Source organism: Poecilia reticulata, linkage group LG13, assembly GCF_000633615.1.
Source record: "Poecilia reticulata strain Guanapo linkage group LG13, Guppy_female_1.0+MT, whole genome shotgun sequence".
Lineage (NCBI taxonomy): Eukaryota > Metazoa > Chordata > Actinopteri > Cyprinodontiformes > Poeciliidae > Poecilia > Poecilia reticulata.
The window spans coordinates 2162832-2188992 of NC_024343.1; the positions used below are offsets into that span (position 1 = coordinate 2162832).

The window sequence follows — 26161 nt, forward strand, 5'->3', positions numbered from 1 at the left end:
AGTTAAATTAATCCTTGGAATAATTTAACTGCAATTCCACTATTGAATTTGAAACTTAATAGCAATATATTTTTAGATCTAATTTGTGTCATTAGGTTGGGAACTGTGTGGCATGTCAACATTCCATGAAAGSAAAGCAGAAGTTTTGCTTTTATTTTTCAGCCTAAAATAGAAATAAAATTGTGCTTGGGGGGAAAAAAAAATCTCATGGTAGACATTTATCGAAAATTGTAAGTTGGCTCACGGTGAGAGAAACATGACTGTTTGTACTGTTAAGGTTACAAACTACTGGTCCGGACTAGCTAAGTGCAAATGGCGGRGAAACAACTTACCGTTACATAACTGTTTCATCATCGGTAGCCATGCTAACTAGCCTTAGCACTCATGGCAAGCTAGCTGTCAAAAGTTGATATAAAAAAAACAACAACCCGAAAACAAACTTTGTACTTACCAGTGAGTTTTAATGTGTTAGAGAAGTCATGACTGGAGTAACAGAATATAAGAGTTTATACATTCGACGCTTCTCAAAAATGCCTCTTGTCTTTTTGTGATTGCAGAAACATCCCGTGTATTTTTTTCCCATTCGGGGACCTTCACAGAAAATCCTCAAAACGACTTTGAGATGAAACCACCATTAACACCTGGCGACTCGTTCGGCAGCGAGCTGCACGCCGATTACAGTGAACACCCATCACGGTTTTATTTAAATAGGCTTACAGCTACATCCATTCGACCCTCTGTCATACAGGTGAATTACTACACGACTGCATTTTTATTCTTTCTCAGCGTCATACAGAAACCAAAAGCAACACAGATCTTACAGTGAGAATAGAAAGCAAAGCATCAGCTTCAATAAGTAGGTCCACTGGATCGATTCTCAGGTTGTCTACATCTCAAAAATGCTAGTGTGTGTATATATATATAAAAAAAGACAAAAACAGAATATCCTCATATATTACTGTATTACGACGGTGTATTAGGGCCATTGCAGATAGTAAAAAAAAGGAGTACATTTCCACCAAAACATTTGAAAATATCTAGAAAAAACAAGGACATTTCTGAGGTCCAAAGTTGAACATTTGGTAGAAAAACTCAAATTTTGAGATTAATCACAAAAGTTTTCTAGAACCCCCCCCCCCCCCAAAGAAATTTGAGTTTGAAAAGTAAAAAAATTGGTAGAAAAGCTTAAAAAAGTGGAAATTTCTGAGTTTCAACGTAGAAAACTTTCRACGCTTTCAAAGTCATTCCGAAAGTCAAACATTTTACAATTTTGAAATTCAGAAACTTCCATATATTTTCCTAGAACATTTCTGAAATTATTCAAAAAATTTTTGTTTTTCAAGCAAATGTTTGACTTTTCAAACTCAGAGAAAAATGTTCATGTTTTTTTCTAGAAAATTTCAGGTATWGATCTCAACATTTCTGAGTTTTTGGGCAGAAATGTACTCTTCTTTCTTTTTCCCCTCCATCTACAATGGCCGTCATACTGAATGAACTATGCAAGGCACCACGGGAGAAAGAGAGGAYTCCATAAAGAGAGGAAAAGGACTTTAAAAAAAAATGGTCAAAGTGTCCGTAAGGAGACATTTGTTTTAATCTAACAGTCAGGAGTGGAGGTGAATGAGAGCAGGGGAGACGGAGATACGAAGTGTGTGTGTGTGARAACGGATCTGGGTTGAGTGACAGTCTCATTCTGCATGTCCATTTCCTACTCGAAGCCTCTCTTTTTAGATGGGCTCTGGTTTGAGCTTTTCAGCCAGGAACTCGTTGACGAACTGCTCCACCACGGCCGGCGTGATCTCCTCCACGTCACGGACGTACTTGGCACGGGCCGACATGTCCAGGATGGTGAGCAGGGGCGCCGCCTCGGGGAGGTTGGTGTAGTCCCGCAGCGAGTCGCTCATGTCGTCCTGGAGGAAGGAAACCATGTTACGTCACGTTGCAGGGAAACATTCCTGATGACTTTTTAGGTATTTCTACTTGACAGTAGAGGAATCTTATGCTAGTCATTATCAAAACTCACAGTAGTGGAAGTGTTAGATGACTTGATACTTTGAAAAGCAATCTGCCTCATTAAAAACAGTAGATGTTCACAGTGTCTATATTTGGTTCACATATTTGATTATCTGCCATAGGAACAAGACCTCTGCAACTATATCAGAGCAATATTGCTTACATTAATAATAAATGTATGCTTTTTATGCTTAGTTAAAATTATCTTATGCCCTTCTCTTGGCTCTGATTGGCTGTTTTTGGTTGGTGCATTTCTTCAGACGGCAATAGTAGCGTGGAGATCAGAATCCGTCTTCTCACAGATTATCTGTCTCATAGTATGCYGTCACAACATGGTAATAGTTTTAACAAATTTGTAAAAAACGATTCTTTATAAAAGTTACATAATGCACCTTTAATAATCAGAGAGTTGCCTACCTGGCTAAGAGTTCAGCTACACTGTTGATATATATTTCCTGACCTGAATTCCCCTCAGCTTAACTTGTTGGCTCAAAGATGGACTCATTAAAAAATAAATAAAAAAACTTTCATATGGGAAAGATTAAATTTGAAGTTTCAGGAAGAGACCAGAAGGTGGCACTGCAGCAAAGAGCTAATCTTGTGATGGACGCCTTCCCTGTGCGGTTCATGCTAAGGTTTCTGATTTATCTGCCATTTTTGAGTTTATTATTGACTTTCTCTTCAGGAAGCCGACTTTAGATGTACTTCCTGCKGTGAGCAACACTCACTCCGACCTTCCACAAGCCCTTCCGCTCTCTGATGTTCTGTTATCAGAGAATCCTCCGCTCTCCCAGCTAAACAGGATCAAAGCAAACAATCAGCTCAGAGACTTTTCATTGAATATYTTTGCTGTGCCGCTACCTAAAAAGGGCTAAGCAAAGCTGGTGACCTTCTGCTTTGTAAAACTACAAACAAAAGAGCAGCTGTGTGGTTTCTTCCTCCGCTGACTGGCAATAAATACGGGCTCCATTCGAAAACGCTGAACACTTAATACTCGCATATGGAAGCCGTCACCGAAGACGGCACCGTTTCCCCCCCCCCGGTGAAATACTGCCAGATCCCCGCCGCTACAAGTAAAACCTCCGCTCCCTTTCAGGCTCTCTTACAGCCACATGGAGCATGGATGACGGATCATGCGAGGCAAGCTGCGTGAAGGAACCGCAATCTGTCACCGCGGCCCCTCCGGTCTCTCTGATCCGAGGGGATCTAATCTCCACGTCAGGCGTTGGCCTCCGGAGGAAGTCGTGGATCTTTTCTTTTGTTTGGCTACCTTGTCTGCTCGGTCTGCGCAGCTCAAACGCTAGAAAAGAAAATACTTTTTTTTTTTTTGAAGAGACAAAGGGCCGACCACACTCACGGCTGTGATGTGACTCAGTATGCGTTTGGCCGTGGAGGACCGCAGCAGAAATATTCGGATCACTGATGAACCGCGATGTTTCACACATGACTGCCAGCCACACGATAAAACCTCAGCTGACGGCTCAAACATCCGTCTTTTACAACACTTTGATGTCCYGAGAGACAGACTTTACTCTTTTACAACTCATACATGACGCTTTAAAGCCTAAATTAAATTGGCTGCACAATGTACTGTGATGTACATCGTCATCGCCTGCAACAGTGCAAATGCAAATGCGTCTGTTATGGTCACAACTCACAAACTTGCGACAAAAACTAAGAAAATGTGTGTGTGCTTGATTATGTTTTTGTAGGGTCAAGAGTTTAATACATTCATTTAGATTGTAATGCTTTACAATTTTTAGCGCAATTATTCAATTTGTTTTTAATATACAAGTCCCAGCCGGAACCTTTCCATTCATGCGTTTCTGGTACATCAGTAAATCTGACACACACACACACACACACGCACACACACACACACACACACACGACATCCGCATACAACAGCAATGGATGACAAAGCTGCTCCTCTTGGCCCAATTGGGGGTTAATTCTTGCTTCGAAAAATTGTATGATCGGACGCTGCTGTATACAAGTTATGCTAAAAGCAGTTAGCCTCCTCAAAGCTAAAATAGCGTCTTAAAACTAAATATGTAGCAGCAGCAGCACAGATGTTCCTGACGCTAATGTCAGTGWCCGTATTTCTAAAGATGGATTTTTTCAAATTAGTGAACCGAGCTSGTGCTTGAATAACCTCACAGATTAAGAACAATAAAAATCTTTGTCGTGGAGCTCATATATCTTTTTATTMAGTGATTTGGCAGGAAAAAGGTTTTTGAACTTAAAGCGATGCTTATTTTGTTGATATAGTTTTTGATTTAAATGCAATACAGACCCTGAAATTAACTTTATAAAAAAATTTTCATTCAGTTTATTGCCCAGGGTGGCATCAGAAAGGGGTGACACACTCAAGAAGTAGAAAATAAAAATWATTTGTCAGTTGTCCCCTAGACAAGTTTGTCACTACATGTATGCAATTGTGGCGGAGTAAGTTTTCCTTAGATGCTGTTTAGTACTGGCAGACTACATTACCTGCTTTCTGCTGCAAAAAARCCCCAACAAAMCCCCCCCAAAACAATCAGATAAGGGGCTTTCCCAGGGAACCAATTTCAAGCTTAAAAAGTTAAGCATAGTGATTAATCATTATTAATCCCAGAGATAGAAGGTGATCAGTCTGATTAAGTTTTTWAATCGGTTGACAGCCCTAGTTAAAAAAAAATGTTATGGATCGTTTTCTTCTGCCTGGCCTCTTCTCTGAAGAACTGCCAGCATAATGYCTTCTCATTGAGCTCGACTCCCAGCAGCTGGCTTGGCAACCGACCCGGCGACGACCCGGGCGATCCCAGGCCCGAGTGAAGGACTGTGGGCCCACAGCCCTGGAAGCTCCACTCAAAGCTTGGAGCGAGGACCGATATCAGACTGTGAACCCAATCTGGAAATCAAACCTGGTGGTTTTTATCGCCAGCCCAGCTACAGGCAATGGGAGAAAACGGATGTAAAACTATACGCCTTTGTGGAAACAAACTCCGTGCATATAGAAGCTCCGGAGCTCGTGAATYATTGCAAAGAGACAATGTTTCTTTGTGTCGAGTGGCACTCAGACGACGAACGCAATGAGAAACGCAAACAGGGCGATAGACGACGGGGGAGACTGACTTACATGGTGATTAAGTCTGCTGCTGCTAGCTTAAATTGCTCCGGAAAGGTCAAGATTCTACAACCTGATCTAGAATTAGAAAGACGCTAAAACATAGCGATAAAGTTTTTCATCCTGACCACAGCCCACTCACTTACACCCTCTGCTCACCTGACTACACTCCAAGTTTCTTGGCTCCGCCCACTTTGCCAGAATCTTTCAAAATCAGTCAGTGGTGCTCTTTCACAGGGGAGTTAGTTACACTTTAAAATCGATTTTAGCGTCCCGTCTTGTGCGCTTCCTCTCACCTCTCCGGCAACAAAGAACAGCAGTGGCGTCTCTTCCTCCTTGGCTTTATACTTGGCCATGAGCTTCTCTGCTATTGGCTGAATCAACTCCTTGGCTGGCTCCAGTTCACCTTCCTCTTCAGCATCTGAATAAGGTCGGACAGAGTCACAGTCAAAAGCTGGACACAAAAAGAAACCCCCGTTTAAAAGAGGGAAAGGAAACGGAGGCTACAGAATTTGTTCATCAGGAGACTGATGAACAAATTCAAGAGTCGTCATTGTGCACCTCAGTTTTATAAGAAGTCATCAAATTTGGTTCCCATCAGGATAAAAAAAAAATCTACTAAGCAAATACAGAAACTTGGTTCATACACTTTTCAAACATTTTCTAATATTTCAACAACCTGCAAAGTAGTGCTGCTTGTTGCTATGTCAGCAACAACCGTAAATATCTGATTCCAACGTAATTTTTTTTTCTGAATTTGAACTTTTCAAACACTACATTGAACTTTATTACAAAACTGTGCAGTCTGAATCAGAAATGAAGCACTTTTTAAGGATTTGAAGCACAAGAGAAACGCTTTTTATACTCAAGAAGAATTTCCCACACTTCATCTACACTTATTCACACAACTTGAATATTTTCTGCATTTTTTAAAATATTTTCTGTAACAAACCAACGCTGCTAGTGCTGCTTGATTCTGATCAGAATGAAAAATTATGCGTGATATTGTGTCTCAAATAACTGAAATCAAGACAGAAACGCATTTTATATCTGTAGAATATACAAAATGGGTTATGAAAAGACGGTTGACCCTCTTGGAACAAGAGAAAACTCAGCTTTAAAAAAAAAAAGCATAAAATCGACCAGCTTTCTGCATCACATGCGCCCTTCTTCATGTCTAGGTCCAAATGGCAGACACCCGGTCAGCTCACCCACAAACAGGACGAGGCAGGGCCCCTCGTGGAGCTGCACAGCGTTGGCCTCGCTCAGCTCCAGCACGGGCCGCGGGTGCCACGGGAAGAGCCGGCACTCCGGGTCGTTCAGCACTTCCACGCGGCCCTGTCGCGTGATCACACGGCCCTCGGCGTCCAGCAGGATCAGCGTGGGGATACCTGGAGGGAGGGCAGGACGCAAAGAGGGTGACATAAGAGGCAGACGAACAGAGGAGGGGAAGGAAACGGGCAAAGAGCGTGGGTCATTTCCGTCAATTATCGCTCCGTGGAGCGGACGCTTCCCCCTCCCTGCCTCACTCTCCCGCTGAGGTTCTCTTTGCTACGTGGAGATTTTTCTTCTTCCTTTTTTCCCCCCTTCTTTTAATAGATTTTATTGGAAAGTACTTTTGCTATAGCTTGCTGTTACAAACACATTCCCCTTACTTTGCAAAAAAATAAAAAGAGTGTCTGTTTCTTATCAGAAACAGCCGCCGTTAGCCAGCAAGCAGTTCATGAGTCAGGGAGCTGCACATGTGGACTGAGGCTTGCAAAAGAAGAGGCAATCGTGCACTGCAGGAGTTTAAGCTGGATGTGGGGGGGGGGGAGGGGGAACTATTGACTCGTCCTCTGGGCATTCCTGACATTCTTCACAGGACAGAGCCAGCTCCAGCTCACATCATCCTCCGCAGCACAGAGGAGGCAATCAGTGGAAAAGCGAAGGAGAGACGCTTCACTTCTACAGTCAGAGAGACGGTTAACTCGATAACCGGTCCACATTCCTCAGGGCGAATCCGTGCTGGTCACAGTGAGCTGTCAGCTGTCTGATGTAACCCAGCATGGCAGAAATTATAAACCACCATTTTGGGATGAGGACGACTTGTGATTAATAGTCGATTATAAGTTTATTAGATTGAAAATTAGTTCCAATTGATTAACTGATAACGTTGGCTTGGACTTGCTTTGGGTGTTGTAGTTTGGCTTCCGTCCAGCAGAGGCCACCACCGGTCATCATCTGAGCAGAGACTGGTGTTGGATGTGAAATGCACTTTGTGCTTCCGTTTTGAAATATTGACACTTGACAAGATTCTTAAGTTTGACCTCAGTGACGCTGCTTGGTGGAGCAGCGTCTACAAAAACACTTGGACATTTCTGAGACATCAAAAGTGGAACATTTTTGAGGTAAAAAAAAACGTGAAAATATGCAATTTTTGAAACTTTGAAATCTCTGTTTTTTCTAGATAATTTGAGATGAATCTCAAAATTTCAGGGTTTTTTAACCACTACATCCAGGCGGGGGAGGTAAACGAGAAAAAATTGCAACATGATGAAAAAAAACATGATGTCGTGAGTTATTTCACTTCATGTTGCGCAGTTTTAAGATTCAAGCAGACTACATGGAGAAGTCTGCTTCTGCATGAAAATCTCACTGTTCATGTGGGACCAAGTGATTCACATATTTTATCATTTTCATCTTTTATTTTCCATTTAGCAACCTAAGAGGTTCCTCTTTTGTTAGATTTTATAAGTAAGTTTAATAATGTGAGAAAACCACAATTTTCTGTTCATTCAGTCAATTTTTAATACAGCTGACAGAAAATAACATTAAAACCGAATTACATGCTTTTATTAAGTTTACATATTATGAAAAATTAAGCCTTTTGTGTTATGGAAACATGGTCGACCCTCTTGATTCAAGACAAAACTCAGCATTTAAAAAACATGGCCGCTTATAAATGAATCCTTAGTGAATCCGTAAAATCAATAAACTTTAGAATAACTGATTAATAGATAACTTGTATCTATTTTCCCTACTTCTAATTTGAGGTTTGTAGATGCAAAATTTAAAATACCTTGTATCCCATACAGCCTGTTGAGTCGAGATCTACGTGCCTCGTCCGAGTACGGGACSGCCAACCATGGCATCTCGCTGAAATACTGCTTAAAAGACTCTTCTGACCTAAAATGGAAACGGAGAACATTCAGACAAAGCTCGGCTTTTACTCCTGTACCCGTTKAAGAAGACGGACGCAGAGGTAACACTTGACGAAGAGAATGACCCGGCAACGACGCTCACCTGTCGGCGCTGACGAACACCATCTCAAACTTGTGACCGGACTCTTTGACGATTCGGTAGGACTCCACCAGGACTCGGGTCAGACTGCGACACGGCGGACACTAAGAGACACACAGAAGCATTTCATTTCACTGGAACCAAACCCCCCCCCCCCCCCCGCCCAAAAAACTTTGTTTCCGCTGAAGGGGATATAAAGAGATGGTAAAAGAGTAAAACCGTTGAAATAGTGAACAAGATTTGAACAGTTTTTATGATTACTCGTTTCAGAAGTGTCTAGGCGTGACAGGAAGCATGAATTGGTAAGGATCTGACCTTAAAGTGGGTTTGATCAATTGTTTTCACGGCTTAGTTCTTTGGGGGAATTTGTCTCCTTTTTCCAACATTTTCTGTCCTATAGCAAACCATTTTTTACTTGGGGATCTTTCTTTTTATTAAGTAGCTTCATGCTAACTTGCAAAGGCCCCTAAACTCCTGGATCATAAGACACACTTCTTTTATCCTGTGTGTGTGTGTATATTCCAAATAATTGGAAGCTGAACAGAATGTGGATGAATTATAAATTAGGACAAGTCTGGTTCTTGTAAATCATAGTCTGGGGAAGAAAAAAAAAAGTTTTTCCCCCCCAAGTCCCCATTTTTACCAACATAATTATCTCAATCCGGAAAATATTAAATGAATATTTCATACTGTCCCATTTTTCTAAGAACCTTTAAAAGAAAACCGAGCTGAAGCGGTTTCATGACTCTCACGTTTGTCACCAAACACCTTTCCAACAAACTGGTAATTCTCTCCAGTTCTGTATCCAGCTTTTTTTCAAACACACACGCCAGCTCCTAATCCTGATGCATTACTGCAGATCAGGAAAATGTTTGCTCTGCTGTGTGTGTGTGTGTGTGTGTGTGTGTGTTCCAGTCCAACCAGGAGGAGGGAGCGCTGGTATGGCTGGCATTAGGATGAGATCAGAGAGTCAGGAGGGAAAACAGAGCGGCCTAGATTCCCCGCCGTTCCCAGGCTCCGTTTGCCGCTCTTTTCTAAACATAAAGGTAAAACTTTAACTTTAACAAAACTTCAACAGTCGATGCTTTTCCATCCAATGTCTTTTTTTCTTTTAAATGTCACATAAAAGAAAGAATTAAAAAAAAAGAAGCGAATGAAGCATGTTTTACGTACTGGTTTGGAGTGAATCAACCAGGCTAGTTTCATAATTAAAGTGGTAATTTCTTCAGACGTTGACGCTACGCATGGCCAGAGTTTGGCAATAACTAGCGACGTTTTGGGAATTTTTTTTTTTTTTTTAAGCACACTATTATTTACTTTTACTTAAGTAATTCTATTATAAAGTGTCGCTACATTTACTCAAGTAAAACTTCTGGATGCTGAATGAAGAACATGCTCGTTTTGATCAAACACGCACATCCATGCAGCTGTTAAGTTTTCATAAGTTTTATTTTGAAAGAAACCAATTAGGAATTTTTTTTTATTTTGCCTAATTTTGTTACTTAAATGAATTATTTTCAGTTTGGTCTTTAAAAACTTCCGCTAAACTTTACACTTGGATCAGTCTGCTGACGTAATTTTAAGATATTAAATTATTGATGCTTTGATCAGTTCCTCAGCCTTTTAACTAAATGCTTTTTTTCCTGGAGTCATTTCTTGGACTGTTACTTTTTGCTTTTAACCGAGTGGAAATATGTATATGTTGAATTGGTGCTAATCTTAATTTTAACATTTTTGAGAACTCTGCTAACCTCTGCACAAAGCTGCAGTAAAAAAAAAAAAAAAAGATGCTGAGGTTGCAATCTAACAGGTCATAGAACTGGAGAGAGTCTTACTTTGAAAAGTTTTGTGCATCTGCTACTTATTCAGGTAAATGTGTTTCCATTGTCCATCTCGCGCTTTGAACTGTTGATGGAAACAGTTCATTCGTATTTGGGGGCCCAGAAAAGGGACCCTTTACAAATTTGAAGTTGAAAAACTAAAACCATCAACTACAGCAGATATATCTTTTAGTTTTAGTGTTGTGTTGTCACATACAAGGGGAATTTTTTATTTCTTTTTTTTTATGAAGAGGTTGGAGTTTCAATGGATCAATGGACAAAAATACTAAAGAACACACCCAGAGACAGACAAACACACTCAATGAATGGATAGACAAAAGGACAGAGACGGACAAAACTACGGATGAACAAAACAATGACTGGATGGACAAATGCATAGAGGGATGGTCAAAAATACAAACATTTATAAACAAGGAAGAATGGATGACTGCATGTGTGGACAAAAGGGCAGAAAGTTAAATTGACATCGAGACAAAATGGTGGCTTGACGGACAGACAAACAGATAATCAGACACAATGTTTAGAGTGTGGGATAAGGAAGGTAGAAATTTCTCCCAAACAACAAACCACACAAAAAAACTCTCTTGCTTTGAGGAGAAAACCACAGCGAAGAAAGCTCCATACTGAGGTGCTGGTGTTCCTGGTTTCATCAAACAACTGAGTGGTGTGAAAACCCTGCTCTCATGGCATTTTTGTGACGCTGTTCTGTTCCAATTTTAAATGTGCTTGGGACTCCAGCCAGTACATCGGGGCGTCACCGTTCTGAACCGGCTGCGGCTCTGCCAGCTGCTGTGCTGACTTGCTTTAGGAGACCCGGCGAGCTGCGTCTCCTCAGCGACGGATCATCACCCAGTCGTGAACCCTCGGTCGGCTATCGGACAAATGCCTGCAGCCCACTGAGGTGTGGTGACAGGTCCAGAGGTGGAGAAAGGACTCAAAGATGGCCGACTGCTTCTACTGTAAACAGACGAATAGCGGAGTCGCCTCCCCCTGCTCTGATCTGCTGTCAGTTTTAAAGACTTCAGAAGTCTGGAAATTAAAACAAAAAAACAAAAAGGGGCTCCTCTTTGTCTTCTCTCTCCTCACTCACCCAGTGTGCTGAGAAATACACTCCCACATAGTGTCCCTCCAGAGAGCTGCTGTCTGCCGTCTGCCTGTTGTTCCTGAGCAGAGGCCCTGCCACCACCTCTGCGAAGGGCTTCGGGCCCCAGGGGAACTCCAGACCTGAGGGGAGGGGTGTAGGGGAAACATGGGAAGAGATTACTGCTAAATTCACAGCTGAAGGCCTAAATGTTTAACATCCAGGTGGAACAGAGATGACTGGTTCATTATTTGTTTGGAAGCTTGTCCATAATGCAACTACAAACTGCTGTTGGCATCCCAACAACAGCATTTTTAGTTTTGTTTGATGAAAATAGTAAAGTTCCCTAAATGTTTAACAGCAGGCAGGTGGAACAGAGATTTCTGGTTCATTATTTGTTAGCTTGTCCATAATGACACTACAAACAGCGTGCTAACAATAGCAGGCTCATGGTGCTAACTATTAGCACCAACAGCACTCATAGCTAATAAAAGTCATTGAAAGGACTTTGAAGAAAGGTCATCATTCTTCATTTTTAGTCTTGTTTGACTAAATTAGAAAATCCTCTAAATGCTTAACAGCAGGCAGGTGGACCGGAGATTGCCGATTCATCATTTGTGTGGAAGCGTGTCCATAACTGAACGACAAACCGCTGTTGGTGTGCTAACAATTAGCGCTAGCAGCACTTGTAGCTACTAAAAGTTTTTGGAAACAGTTTGAAGAGAGGTCACCATCTTTACTTTTAGTCTTGTTTGACAAAAAATATGTTTAATTCCCTACGTGTTTAACAGCAGGCAGGTGGAGCAGAGATTACTGGTTCCTTATTTGTTTGGAAGCTTGTCCAGAAAGCAACTACAAACTGCTGGTAGCATGCCAACAACAGCAGGCTCACAGTGCTAAATGTTAGCCTGAAATGCACTAATGGCAAAGAAAAAAATGTTGAAAACTGGTTTGAGAAAGGTCACCATCTTTTGTTCTTAGCTTTGTTTGACTAAAATAGCCACTACAAGCTGCTGTTGCGTCCCAACAGCAGGCTCTGTTAATGCTAACTGTTAGCTCTAATGACCAATAAAAGTTGTTGAAAACTATAAGTAGCGTGTTTTTAGTTTTGTTTAATTACAATTATAAATCTTGAACCGTTTTGTGCAAATTTTAATCTACTGTGTACATCCATGATTATGATTCAGCACATGAAAACTTTCACATTACATACAAAACATGCTATCATAAACCTGGATGCTAACTTGATGTGCATCCAGAATGGCCAGAAATAAAGTAAAATAAATAAATTTAAAAAAGCATCAAATAATCTMATTCCAGACACCAATCTACAATTTTTTTTATTTTTTGGTGACATCTCCTTTTTGAAACACACACATGCCAAACACACACACACATACAAAAAAAATTTTAAAAAACGGTTTTAAATGAACATGAAAAGCCAAGCCTCTCAAGCAAATCTTTGCTGCCTGTAATTCTGCCCTCCAGCTCTTTTTGACACTTTTCATTTCCTTTTCAGCGTGCTCTCATTGTCCTGCTCCTGCTCTGGAGATGCATTTGGTACAGCCGGATAAAAACAAAAACAAAAAAAAACAGGGGCCTGGGGGGTAATAATAAATAAAACCTTGTATGGCTGATCATAATAGCCTCTTTATGCGAGCGCGGTTGTCTAGTGCTTCATTAGGCAGGAAGGACACGTCTGCGCTGCGCTGGCGTTCCCTTTCATTGTTGTCCTGATTGTAAACGTGCACTCCATCTTTACGCTGCAGGCCAGTCTGCCGCCACTCAAGTCAGGCCTTTTCACAGAGAGTGAAAGGCAGAGAGAACATTACTGAGGGTCCTTTCTCACACACCCCCTCCCAGTTTCAGCATGCGGAAAAAAACCCAGGTTTTACTGCCCTTTTCCAATCCAAACACCAAAACGTAGGGCCACAGGAGAGGGATCAGTTTGTCACATTGTCACACTTGATTAATAAATCAGTGAAATGACAGAAAAGTCAGAAAATATCGAGTCCAAGATTTCACTCGCTGAAAAATCCTCATTTGCAGAGATCAATCTTGTCTCTCAAAAAAAGCAGTCTGAGGAGGGTTTAATAAAAATACTGAGATACTCTTGTTCCCTCATCTTTTCTGTTTTCCTGCCATCGATAACATGTTTCCTTTTTTTTTTCCCCACATGAGACAGACACTTTGGAAGATTTTTGATTTCTTCAGCCGCAGAGGACGAAATAAATGCAGCCTCACTTTTGTCAATTATCCGTCCTCACTTCAAAGTGCATGGAACACAGGTTTTCCTAGATAAAGTGTGACCATTTCACAGCGACTTAAGAATCACAGAATTATAGAACTAGAATTATAGTCGCATCAACCCAAACAAGGAGGAAAAGTTCTAACTAGAGCTTTAACTTGGATTATTATTACAGCACTATTAACATGCATGTATATTGACATTATTACATTTTGTCCATATCTATTTTGCACTTACAGACTAATAATTGCTTTTCAATATTTGACTACTTCTAAGGGAAAATGAGTTGACAAGAGTTACAACACTTAATTTCCCTGTGGAATCAATAAAGTATTTTTGAACTGAATTTGAATTTAATTGAACTGCTAAGCCTGTTTAAATGGTGGGAACTCTAATTCTAATTCACTTTCCTTACAGTTTGTTTTATCTGGCATTTTCAAGGAATTTAGTAAAAAAATGAAAAAAAAGTTACATGTGCCATAAAAGCCACACAGAAAGTCATTAGAAAATGAGACAAAGAATACCAGAAAATGAATTTAAAAGCTTTATGTCACTCCAGAGCTGCAACCAGTTGGAACATAACTTCCATCATATTTTCCAGAATGGTTTTCCGTCCTTTCAGTGGTCATTAACTGGAGAATCTGTCGTGCCGACTGTGCTGGGAGACACACATCTGCCGTTCAGGCGTAGCAGCAAGTTTTAGTGTTGATGAACGGCGCCATGTTAGCTATTTGTGAAACGGTAGCTTCTCTTAATACTCTGGGATTTTAACCTATTTTGGCTGCACTGTAATATATTTGTCTTTATATTCCAGATAAAATTTTGCACCAAAATTCATTCTTGAAATCATTTTCTGACATCATAACCTCTCTTAAACATTCAGACTGTGCTTTAGCACACTTTATTACTTTTTTGGGCCAAAAAGAGCAGAAATTATTGATCCAGAAAGGAAACGTTTGCTACAAACATACTTAATGAACTGTTTCGGACATTGACACGGTAAATACATTTACAACTATGTAGGTGAAATTGGATTATGCATTACAACTACATTGCGTATACAAACTCTTCAGTGTAATCGCCATAAATTATCCATTTTGAATGATTTATTTGGTTGTGCATTTTTTTTTTTACATAACTGTAATTCCCTCTGCATACAATAACAGTTTTTGTGTAATGACATACTGTAAAACCAGATTGTCTCCTACGCAACCACAGTAATGCTGGGTGTTACCCACAAGCCAGAGCGAATGATGAATGCTTCCCACCAAGATTTCAGGGTAATAAAGCCATGACATGGAAAATTTATATGTTCTACTGTCCTTTTTACCCCGTTATGCGTTTGGTTGGCCTTATAAACTGTGGTTTCCTGAAAGGCTCAATGGTTAAAATTAACCCCAATCTCCAAAACCATCCAGTGAAGTGAAATAAGGTCAGAGCTTCGAGAAAAAAAGTAAGAAATGAATCCGAGTGTGTGGATGTCTTCGTCACAACACGCTGCGCGTGCAGGTCATTGTTCTCACCTTTAGGGTCGTCCCTCACCACCAGCAGACCGTTTCGACACACCACCTTTCCTGTCGCTGCGTCCACGAACACCAACGAAGGGATGCTGGTTACTTTGTATTTGTTCCACAGTTTCATCTGTGGAGAAAGGTGAGGGGGTGGGGGAAAAAAGAAGAGAGCTTAAAGTAAGTGGATGGAAAACACCTCCAGGGAGCAGACTTGGGTTTATTTTAGTTGTAGATGGGAAACAATTTACCCGGGCTAAAATTACATCTCCAGTCCCGGTGGGTGTCCACCAGAAGTACCAGAGTGTAAACAAATGTCACCAGAATACGACAAGTATTTTAGAGAACAAACATGCTCTCTGTTGTTTAAAGGAGGAGCACGGGACCGAGGGAGAAGAAAAGACGCCCCGAGGGCGAGTTAATAACAGAGGGTGGGAAAGAAAGGACGGGTCAGTCGGACGGGGCTCACAGTGTCCCTGCCATGACGCGAAGAAAGCTCAACGCAGAAACGCAGCTTAAAGGGATTGGTGTGTCTTGAAAGACACCTGCGGGGGGCTTTTTCAGTAATGCCTTCTGTATGACACGATGACAGCGAGAGGGCCTCGTAAAGCCAGTAAGGATGCTCTAGAGACAGAAATATGAGCGTGAACTATTCAGGTGGGTTCAGGGATCGGTGCAGTCCTCGGCATCAAAGAGGAGGTAAACCTTTTCAGAGGCTCACTTTCCACATCGCAGACAAGAGACTCAAACTTGAAGAAGTGCCTTCAAGAGACAGACGCTTCTTGTGGATTTAAGTCACGTGATTTAAAAATGTAAACAAGAAGAAAGGGTTTACATTAGTTTCACCCTTTTTGAATGTCTTAAAATAAAGTTAAAGATGCAATATGTGACTTTTACTTTTATGAAAGTGAAAAGTTTACATTTATTGAAACTGTCAATTTGTCGTATGGTACAAGACTGATATTCTGTAGAAAAAGAAAAAATTGAGCTGTCTGCCTTCTCCCAGTACCGTCTAGAAACAACCAATCAGAGCCAGGAGGCGGGTCTTAGCGCTGTCGATCACTCCTTCGGTGGTGCTGCTCGTCCCCCAAAACTATTAAAATATTAACAAATGGCTTTCTTGCATTCAATAAGTCTTGGTCAAATTTAAGTTTGATATATATATATATATATATATATATATATATATTTATTTATTAAGTGTAAAAATAAAATAAACAAGGCTCCTCCTAGCAAAGTATTGACAAGCAAGAAAAAACAATTTTTTTCTTTAGCATATTCCAGGTCTGAAAAGAAGACAAAATGGAATATATGTTTTCCATTTTGTTAGTTTTCCAGTTTGCTTTCTGTAATATGAATATGTAATACAGCTAAAAGTACAAGTCTGATATGGCAGTCCTAAGCTCTTCCACATAATGCGTGTTCAGGAATCTCAAAAGTGATTTAGCACAGACAGCAACTATAAAAGGGCATGGGTTACTAGACATAAAAAAGTGAAGAAAATCCCATAAATCATGCTGTCAAATCTGCCCTCAGTCCTTTTTTTGATGAACTGCTTCAGCGTTAATGAAGAGGTGTTAAGAACATTTGTGTCATAAACATGTTTCTGCTCCTGTACCCGCCGCAGAGAAGATTTAAGATAAGAACTGACAGCTGAGGCACTACAGAGTCATGAGAGAAGTGAACTGAATATAAGGAAGGAAAGTAACGCACACTGCTGGAGAGAGGGAAGGCATGTGCTGCTTTTTGACAAGATTAAGAACAGAACGATACGTGCGTTATGATATAGTAATACTTACATAATGGGAATAATTTCAGAAAAAGTAATTTGAATAGTTAGAAACAGCATTAGCTAAATGTAAACAGTAAAAATAGCAAAGAAATGTAAAACCATCAAATGTATAAAACCTAAACTATGAGAAGATTACACACAGCACGCTTTAGTATTTGTAATCTCCTCCCCCTCCCAAATATGGGAGGGGGAGGAGATTGCAAAAATGATTTTCTTGCATCAATAAATAAATGGTAAGCATAAATTTTATGCTAACCAAAGCAAAGCTAACATAGCTTAAGGGAATCAACATTTTTCTAAATAAAATGCAATACAATCTATGTTTTTATGATTCCTTTATTATTCAGCTTACTATGCAAAACGGGACACAATCTTGAGCAGGTGAATTGTCTGGAATAACTGTCACAACAAACAAACAAACAAACAAACACAAAAAAACAAACAACAACATGTGGCTAAATTAGCCGCTAATTAAAATGACTTCCCAATTTCACGTCCAAAGAACAAACAGGTCAATTATGTGAACCGCTAATAAATTTAGCATAACAGAAGTAGCTGGGGAAACATGGCATTCTCTCAAGGAGGCTGAAAATTACATTTAAAAACATATATTACATGGTTCTAACATATTTCAAAATAACCAATTATTGCAAAAACAAAACAAAAGACTGTCCTGGCCAGCGGTCAGAAAACACATGAAGGCAATTAGTTCAGAAAGAAAATAAAAAAATGTGTTTCTGATGTTTCTTGTGAAACTGCAGAAATGACTGATGAGCAGCAGGCTTGAGTACATAACAACACCCTGGTTTAACTACACCAATAACCCTTGACAAAGAGGTCACAGACAGTTGCAACTCCAGGGAATTCCTAATCCATACTCAAGATCCATACTCTACAAGACGTGTGAGCATTAGAGTCACTCTCCACTCGATGCCCACAGCGCTAATTGGATCACGCTTGGCTAAGAACAACATTGTATACCCGCTGTGGGGCCGCTGCGCGTGGAGATACTGAGGTTTACAATCCTTGATAATCAAAGATCATGGTGATTCTCTTCAGCGGTTCCCTTGACGAGACCACTAATGGCCTGCAGGGGTGTAAATTCCCAGCATATCCACATTTAAATGTTGCACGTCGTGCGTGGCGCGTCAGTTTCACGCGTCTTTGCACCCCTAGTTTTCATGCCTGATTCTTCTCCACTTTTAAAAAGTAGGTTAGCTCCGGTGGTGAACCCTCAACGCTCCGTGACCACATACTTTAAAACAGACCCACCTACTTCAAGCTTTGGCTCGGTCCTTGTTCTGGAATGCCTCAAGTCTGCCCAGCAATAAAAAAAAAAACAACAACAAAAAAACGAACATTTTCTGTAACTGGTGGGTCCCCAGTGGTTGTCACTGTGTTGAGGAAAACAAGGTGGAAGATTCCCTCCACACCTCGTCCAACTAAACCCATGATGGAGCTCCCTCTCCTCACAGATCTACTTTCACTGAACCGCCGCAGCCCGAGGCGTCTGCCAGATGCTTCCATTGCTGCTTTGCAACAACAGTGTCACTACAAAGGAGAGTGAAAGCCTTTATAACCGAGGACATGAGAGCTATTCTACCGTGGTAGCACATACCAGATAAATTCTTTTTATCTTTGAGCATTATAAATGAGGAACATAGCTGATAACCCTCTAGACTCCTTGGGGAAAAGAAAACAAAGAAAATTAGACGGGTTAGGAAGTCATTAGTGTTTAGAAACTCCAACAATGCTTAGGAAATCGTGAAGAATTCAATAAGGATGTTGATTCATGGGAGACAAAACAGTTGCAGATCTTATAAATCAAACTTCAATGCACTAATCAAGTGAGCCACTGATAGCACTGCCTGGAAAGTTATCTAGGGACTGACCATCCCCTCCCCCCTTTGACTTGTTCAACAAAAGCACTTGTCTTTTCAGAGACCTTTTTTTATTGGAAGTGCCTGCAGGCGTTGTGATCTCTGACCGTAAAGATTTACAGTAGAGGAGCAAAAGAGGGCAGAGACTGTGCGCCTCTTGGATGGATCTTTGAGTAATAAAGCCATGCCCTGTGCAACGGCTTCATCAGAAAATGCAGTCAAACTCAAGCGGATGCATTGGCGGCGTCAACACTTGGTCTGAATTCTGAAACGTTGAGTCGTTTTATCATTTTTCAGCTTGCAGACGGATGAGAAACACCTGTCTTTGCTCCCGTTACTCCCTTTTTGGCCAGGCCCCCGCCGCTAGCTTCGGCTTACATTCCTGCAGGCTGCGCCCCGCCTCCGCTCGATCTGCTCCCGAGGCTCTCAGTAAGCGCCTGTATCCACTTCAAAACGCTGCTGCTGCTCTTCATAGCTACAAAAGGAAGCCCCTCACCCTCCCACCTCTCAGCTCACACCGAGCCGGATCGTCTGACCAGACTGTCGCTTTAGCTCGTTCGAGAGTCCTCCCTGCTGTACACATCTAAAAGTCTGTGACAGCCGGCGACCCGTCTTCCTGTGAGCATGTGGTGACGACTCTCTCTGAACTTTGAACTCCACCTCAATGTCGTTCCCATCAAAACCGTCAGGTTACGGGAAGCTGAAGAGTTCTGTGCTTGAATGGCTACAATTGATGGTGATCTGTCGATCAGAAACACAAAAATGCAAGCTGTTCATTCAGAAGCATTAGTAAGTTGTAATGACAACACTCTTCAAGTGTGGATGTTGTTACTGAGAGAAAACAAAACTTCGCAATTTCCAGCAACACTGACCTGTTTAAGAATGAAGTGAGAGGAGAAACATAACAGGTGAGAAGCCTCCAGTGCCCGGTTCACACAGCAAGATTGTAAAATTGTTGGACGATTTTCAAAACCTGAGACCTGACACAACGATAAAAATATCGATATAACAAGTTTGGTAATACTGTTTGGTGAACGGCATGGCTTAAACCGACATGTCATGTCAGTCGGGAAATCTTGCAAAACCTCACAAGATAAAACGTGAGTTCAGAGTAAGCAAACATGGCCGACAAGAAAGAAGCATTGGCAATATTTTCTGGACTGTTGGTAACAAAGAAAAAAAAAAAAAAAAAAAAAGGTTTCTCCACCAGTCTTTCAAATCAGATTTCAGTTGGGAGGGGGAAAGCAAAGCATTTTCTACATAAGTGCAGAAAAAGATTTCTTTTTGTTCAGTGGATCTTGAAGACAGTAACTGGATATATTTTGATAAAATGCACAAACATTTTCTTTCAGGTGTGCAAAAAAAGAAGAAACCGAGTTAAAACATTAAGCAAAACATCCAGTTCTTCATTTCAAAAGATAGCCCCGTCACATCAGCTGGAAGATTTTACTGAGAGAGAGCTCTACAACGCTCCGCTTAAAAAACTGAGATAAACATTTGTCCAAACCATTTCAATTTTCCAATACACACTGGGCAAACTTTAAAAAGTTCTAAGAAAAAAACTGAACTTCACTAAATTTGGAACCGACAAATCAAAGGTTTACAGATTCTGGCTATCACAAGTTTCCCTCAAAATATCTGATCGCTACATTGCAAGCGACTTTTCAGTGAGTGAGCTACTACTTCCTAATCAGTTGGATTTCAAATCATCAAACTCACAGCTTTGTTCATAAGACGCAAGAAAAAAAAGAAAAGAAAAAAAGGAGGGAATCCTCTGCAAACCGCTAATGTTATTGTTACAAATCCTGTCCTGCGCCAACCAGCTGCAGCATTGGGGAAAATGCATAATAGGTGAAAACTGCAGGATTCGCACCGTCCGTCCATCCCCAGCGCCAAATGCGACATCAATCATGCATTTAATAATCCTATAATATTTCGCTCCTGCAGAACACAGATGGGAGACACCAGCGATGTTATAAAGGAGCCCCCTTGTTGCCAAGGAAACCAGCCCCCCCCACCCCCACACCTCTTCCCCTCCATGAAGTCAGAACATGTCACCGAGTGGCAGACACTTTGTGGGCTCTTAGTTAATAATTCAGAGATAAATACATGGGTTTGTGCTGGAAACAGGTGCCAGAATGTCAGAGGGCTAAACCAAGCAGAAAAAAAAAAAGAATGAATGAGGGAGTTTGCAAAGAGAGTGAATGTTTCCCCAATTCAACTTTGTAAGGGACAAAGACCCCCACCTCCCTCGTTGTGAGAAGTTTTTATGTGGCAACGGAGGGAACGTAACAAAAAAAAAAAAACACAGGGGGATACGGGGGGGTTTGTAAAGGAGCAAAAAGCCACGGTTCAATGAGAATCCGCAGCATTGTCCCTAAACAGAAGTGGGCTTGGCCCTGAGGGTGACATTCTGCCAGGTCAAAGGTCAGATTGGCAGGGGGTGCATACTTCCCTCCCAGTGGTGTTTAGATCAGCGCCCCCCCCCCGCACCCCCTGATGACCCCGTAATACACTAAAAGTCCTTTAGCCCTCCTGGAATCTTCCGGTTTCTAGATGAGAACAAGATGTAAACCTGCTACACAAACACACCGTGTCCACATTAAAGTGGGAAAACGTTTTTTTTTTTTTTTAACTTTAATCCACCATAAATGGACATCAGTGACTCATCAGCCACAAGAATGCGTTACTTTGAACAGCATTTGCTTTGCAACAAGAGCAAAATGAAAAAAAGAAGAAAAAAAAACACCCGTCTGGTAGGAATCAAGTGTGATCATCATGTGATTCCAGGCATCTGTTTCCCATGTGATCCATTTTTCAGATGCCTGATATGTTGTTTAACCCACTCCTCAGCTTTTACTGAGATAAACCCGATCCGTGTTACTCAGAGGTACAAACAAGGGGCTCAGCTGTTAGACATCTAGTTATATGGACATTGTTTTTGTAATGCCTTATAAATGTATTTCCTCCCCCTCACCTCCTCTCTCTCAAACCTTTCCCATTTTTGCACAGTAGAACCGCAAATAAATAAATATTTATGTGATGAATCAAAAGAATATTGGGCTTAATTGTGCTTCATTGTGAAGTAGAAGGAAGACAATGCAATGACTAAAAAGAAAATGGATTTAAAGAAGAGAGAAAAGAAAGAAACCATTGTTTAAAAAACAGAAAGCCATAAAAGGGGCTGTTTATATGTAGCAGCTAGCAGGTGGTCTGGACAGACGACGACAACATTGAACTGGGTAGCGTGTGTGCACAGCACTCTAGAGCTGAAACGATTCATCAGATTAATTGTGATGAATCGTTTACTAAAATAATCATCAGCTAATTTAGTAATCGATTAATCACTAACTGGAGTGTACAGAGTGGAAAAAAAAGGTAATTTGCTGAAACAACAACATACTCAGAGCAGTAATTAAGCAAAAACTATACAAAAATATGCACATCATGCATTTAAGATAAAAATATATATATATACTTTTGTCTGTAAATATGTTCTACCCAATCCTCAAGGGATAGTTTTTAGCTTCACCTGGTTCAAGTTCTGTATCTCTAATTAAACATTTTTTGCTATTAATTGGTTATTAAAAAAAAAAAAAGAGCAGCCCTGCACTGTGATGATGTTGAGTCAGACAGAAAGGACTGAGCTTTTCACATGCTGATGTTAGAAGATTTTTTTTTATGCTTCCTTTCCTACAAATGATCGAGTGTCCAGTAAATGAATTTTCTTATTTAAAAAAGGAACTGACTTGTTTTTTTGCATTTCTTAATGCACTTCTATTGAAAGAAATACAGATTTTTAAAATGGTTTCTTTATCCGATTAATCGTCAGAATAATCGGTTGAATAATTGATTACTAAAATAAGTTAGTATTTTGTAGGGTACAGCTAACTCTGGACATCACTTTAAAAACCCCATTCACATGCAGAAATAGATTGGTGGAAGCATTTTAAGTTTTAAAAGTTAATGTGAAATGTTTTATTTCTCGGCTGTTGCACTTAAAAAAAAGTTATTTTCTTACTACAACCTCGAGACTTAAAGTGATGTTTGAATCCTATTCTATTTTAAGAAATAAAATGTTTTCTTATTTAAAAAAAGGGGACTGAACCGTTTTTTTGTTTTTTTTGCTAACATTTTCTCATACATTTCTTTTCCTATCTTAACTTTAAGCTAGTAACTTTTTTTTTTTTTTTTTTTTAAATCAGGACATAAAAAAATCTGATTAATTGATTAATCGTCAGAATAATCGATCAAATGATCCATTACTAACATATTTGTATTTTGTAGGGCTACAATCAACACTGGACATCTCTTTAGAAACCCCATCCACACACAGAAGCAGGGTGGTGGCAGCATCATGCTGTTGGGGAAGTTCATATTTTGAAAAACATAGGTCTTTCCGCTCCCTAATTACATCACTCTTTGCGTTGGACCATCACATACAATTTCAATTAAGAAAAAACAGCACAAAGAAAAAACATGTCAGGCTGTGTGTCTCGAGTGAATTATTTCTGCAAGAGACCATGAGTAAAAATCCTCCATCATGCAACGCAATTTTCAGAATGTCCCGCCCTGATTTTGCTTTATCTTCTCTAGCACCAGTCAGGAATCCTTCTAGCTTTAATCTCTGATCTCTGCTGGTCAGTCATTAAGCTGGGYCTGCGTAATGATTCACCTCCTGGCACAGTGTGTAAAGCCCGCTGCATAAACACTGAATCCTGATTTCCAAGTTGGTCTTACACTCTGCTATCAGCTTGCACTTCATCAGGTCAGGGCCTGCAGGCTCTGACAGACACACAGATATAGGTGATATAGAGCTGGTCTGGCCCTGGCCCCACTCAGCGAGTTACCTCAGAGTGACCCCTCTGTAATGGGCTTTCGAGTCTCACAGCTCATGACTTGGAAGGAGAGGTGCATTTTTTTAATGTTTATCTTTTGCGTATCGTGTGCCAAAAGGTAATATGACTGCACATGCTCCGTCCACAGTAATCGAACGCGTACGGAATTCGGATTCTGCAGCCAAGAAATACTTTGCATAGCTTTTTTAAGAGGGGAAGGAGAATTGAACAAAAAAAAACTGCAGACCAAAAGAGTGATTAGTATGAAAGAGAAAAAAACCCCTACAGGTTTGTTTTCAGCATCTCACAAAGTTGTAAAGCTGCAGTTCTTATCTTTTAAAAACAATGTTATTTTTACATATTTGCTAAAAATGTCATGTGTAATGAGAGATAATTTGTAAAAAAAAAAACAAAAAACAAAACCAAAAAAAATAACATTTGCCTCTTTCCTGTTTTCCTGCTGCTGCCTGCAGAAATGCACTGCTTTGTCAGAAACAACTAATCAGAACCAGGAGGAGGGGCTTAGTGCTGTCAAGCAGGCATGCGTATGCGCTGCTCAATCTGTTAATGGTGGAGAAACAACTTACTGTTACAGGAAAACTGCTCATCTAACCACCCTGAGCATTCACAGCATGTTCCGGTGTGGAAAGCTAGCTTTAGCACACCAGTTTCCAAGATGCCCGAGAGAGCAGTCCTCCACCACTCAGTTCCTCAAACTAGCTAGCAGTAATTAGCAAACACCTGATGGAAATCCACATCTGCTGAGCTCACTTTAAGAGYTACTTCTCAGTGAAACAGTGGTAAAAACATTGTTAAAGGATCAACAGAGGAGCCCTGTTATGATGACTTCCTGAAGGCAAAGTTTCAGAAAGAGCAAGAGCTTCTTAAAGACACAGAGGCTCAATTTCAAATTACAAAGTCAAAATTCCTTTTAAGTCATAGTTGATATATAAAATATTTTTAGAACAACTGAAGGTAACAGTCACTTGATTATACTATAAAATGATGCCAAGAGCCTGCAAGATGCACAACACTGATTCTTTTGTTTGTCCCAAAAGAATCAAGACAAAGACATTTTAAGAAAGCTAATCGAAGCAGCTGAAATTAATAAAACTTCTGCTTTCAATTGAAAAAAAAAAAATCATTTTATCAACATTAAGTCTGCACAGTAACCATCAAATGTTAATAACAAACCGAAACAGGCCCACAGCCAGTTTGCATGTGCTCTTTTAATGCTTGCTGTTAAATTAGCTATACTCTGCTAACAGGCCCTGTGCAGCTGTGAATCAGATCCAGTCATTACTGTGTCTCTGGTACCCCGATTTCCTGAAGTGCTGATGGCTGGGGAGGAGACGTATGTTGGTGTGTGTGTGTGTGGAGTGGGGGAGGCGTTTGGTGATTTCCACAGCATCCCTGTTATGACCTCTGTTTGCCCCCTGCATTTAAGCACCCACCAGTCCTCTCTCCCTCCCTCCACACCGGAGCCGTGGAAAGTCAGCCAGAGTCTGCCGGAGCCCAATCCCCGATCCCATCACAACAACACATTAATATTTATGGAAATTTGAAGGAAGCATTTCAGACACATTATCAGCGTGTTCGGCATAAATCACGATCGCTCTGGATCCCGTAGGTTTTATAGTCCAGCTAATCAACCGTGAGGCGGCAGATTTGGCTAAGCTACAGCAAACGCATTTAAAAATTGAAGCCAATTTGTCAGCAGATTGAAAATGGAGACCATATGAAGCATTACAACAGCTTATGAGGAGCTAGTTGCTATACAGGGATTCAAACCGATGCTCCTCCTGGGTGATTAAGTATTGCCCAGGTCATCCTTGTAAATGAGATTTTAAATCTCTTTTACTGGTTAAACTAGCCAACTCAAGACTGACCTTGAATATGTATTTTTACTCTATTTATGAACTATTTATAGGATTATTTTCTGGCACTTTATTGATGCCTTAGACATGGGTCATTAAAGTTCATCATTATGATCAAGATGACTTCCTAAAGTTCAAACTAAGCATCAAAAGGATCCTTTAGCATAAACCAAGTATTTTGTAACTCAGGGGTCTGCAACCTGTGGCTCCGGACCCAGAAAGGGGACCCTCGGACCCTTTCTGCTCGAGTTTATTGTACTTCAATGGTCTCCATTGTTACCAGATCTCAGAGTTTCCAACACCTTGTTGAATTGATGCCATGAAGAACAAAGAGCAGTTTTGAAGGTATAAGAAAGGCATAATTAGGAAGGCACTTAATAAAAAAAAAAGTGTAAATGTATAAAAAAATTTATCTGTACTTGTCCATTTTCAGGAGGAGAATCTTCAAGAGAAAGAAACTTAACTTCAGCCCCTCTAGTCTGGGTTTTTAGGGCACATCTAATAAAGTGGAGGGTTATTTTTAGCTCCATTGTGCCCAACACTATCGGGAAGAAACCTCATAAATCTCAGTGACACGCTGCATCCACTTTACCTCGTAAAGCTGCAGACAACATGCCTGTGGACGGAGTCACACACACACACACACACACACACACACACACACACACACACACACACACACACACACACAC

General features: G+C 40.6%; 1 protein-coding gene across 1 annotated transcript in view; it reads right to left on the reverse strand.

Moving 5' to 3' along the window:
- Positions 1-1574: 1574 nt before the first annotated feature.
- nxn (nucleoredoxin) overlaps positions 1575-26161 on the reverse strand; it is a 67399-nt gene continuing 42812 nt past the window's right edge. The window contains exons 2-8 of the mRNA XM_008424932.2: positions 15098-15215; positions 11336-11469; positions 8408-8508; positions 8184-8290; positions 6334-6513; positions 5419-5543; positions 1575-1910 (exon numbers count right to left, since the gene is read on the reverse strand). Of these exons, the coding sequence (XP_008423154.1) occupies positions 1728-1910; positions 5419-5543; positions 6334-6513; positions 8184-8290; positions 8408-8508; positions 11336-11469; positions 15098-15215 (948 nt within the window). The 3' untranslated portion in view covers positions 1575-1727. The remainder of the gene's footprint in view (positions 1911-5418; positions 5544-6333; positions 6514-8183; positions 8291-8407; positions 8509-11335; positions 11470-15097; positions 15216-26161) is intronic.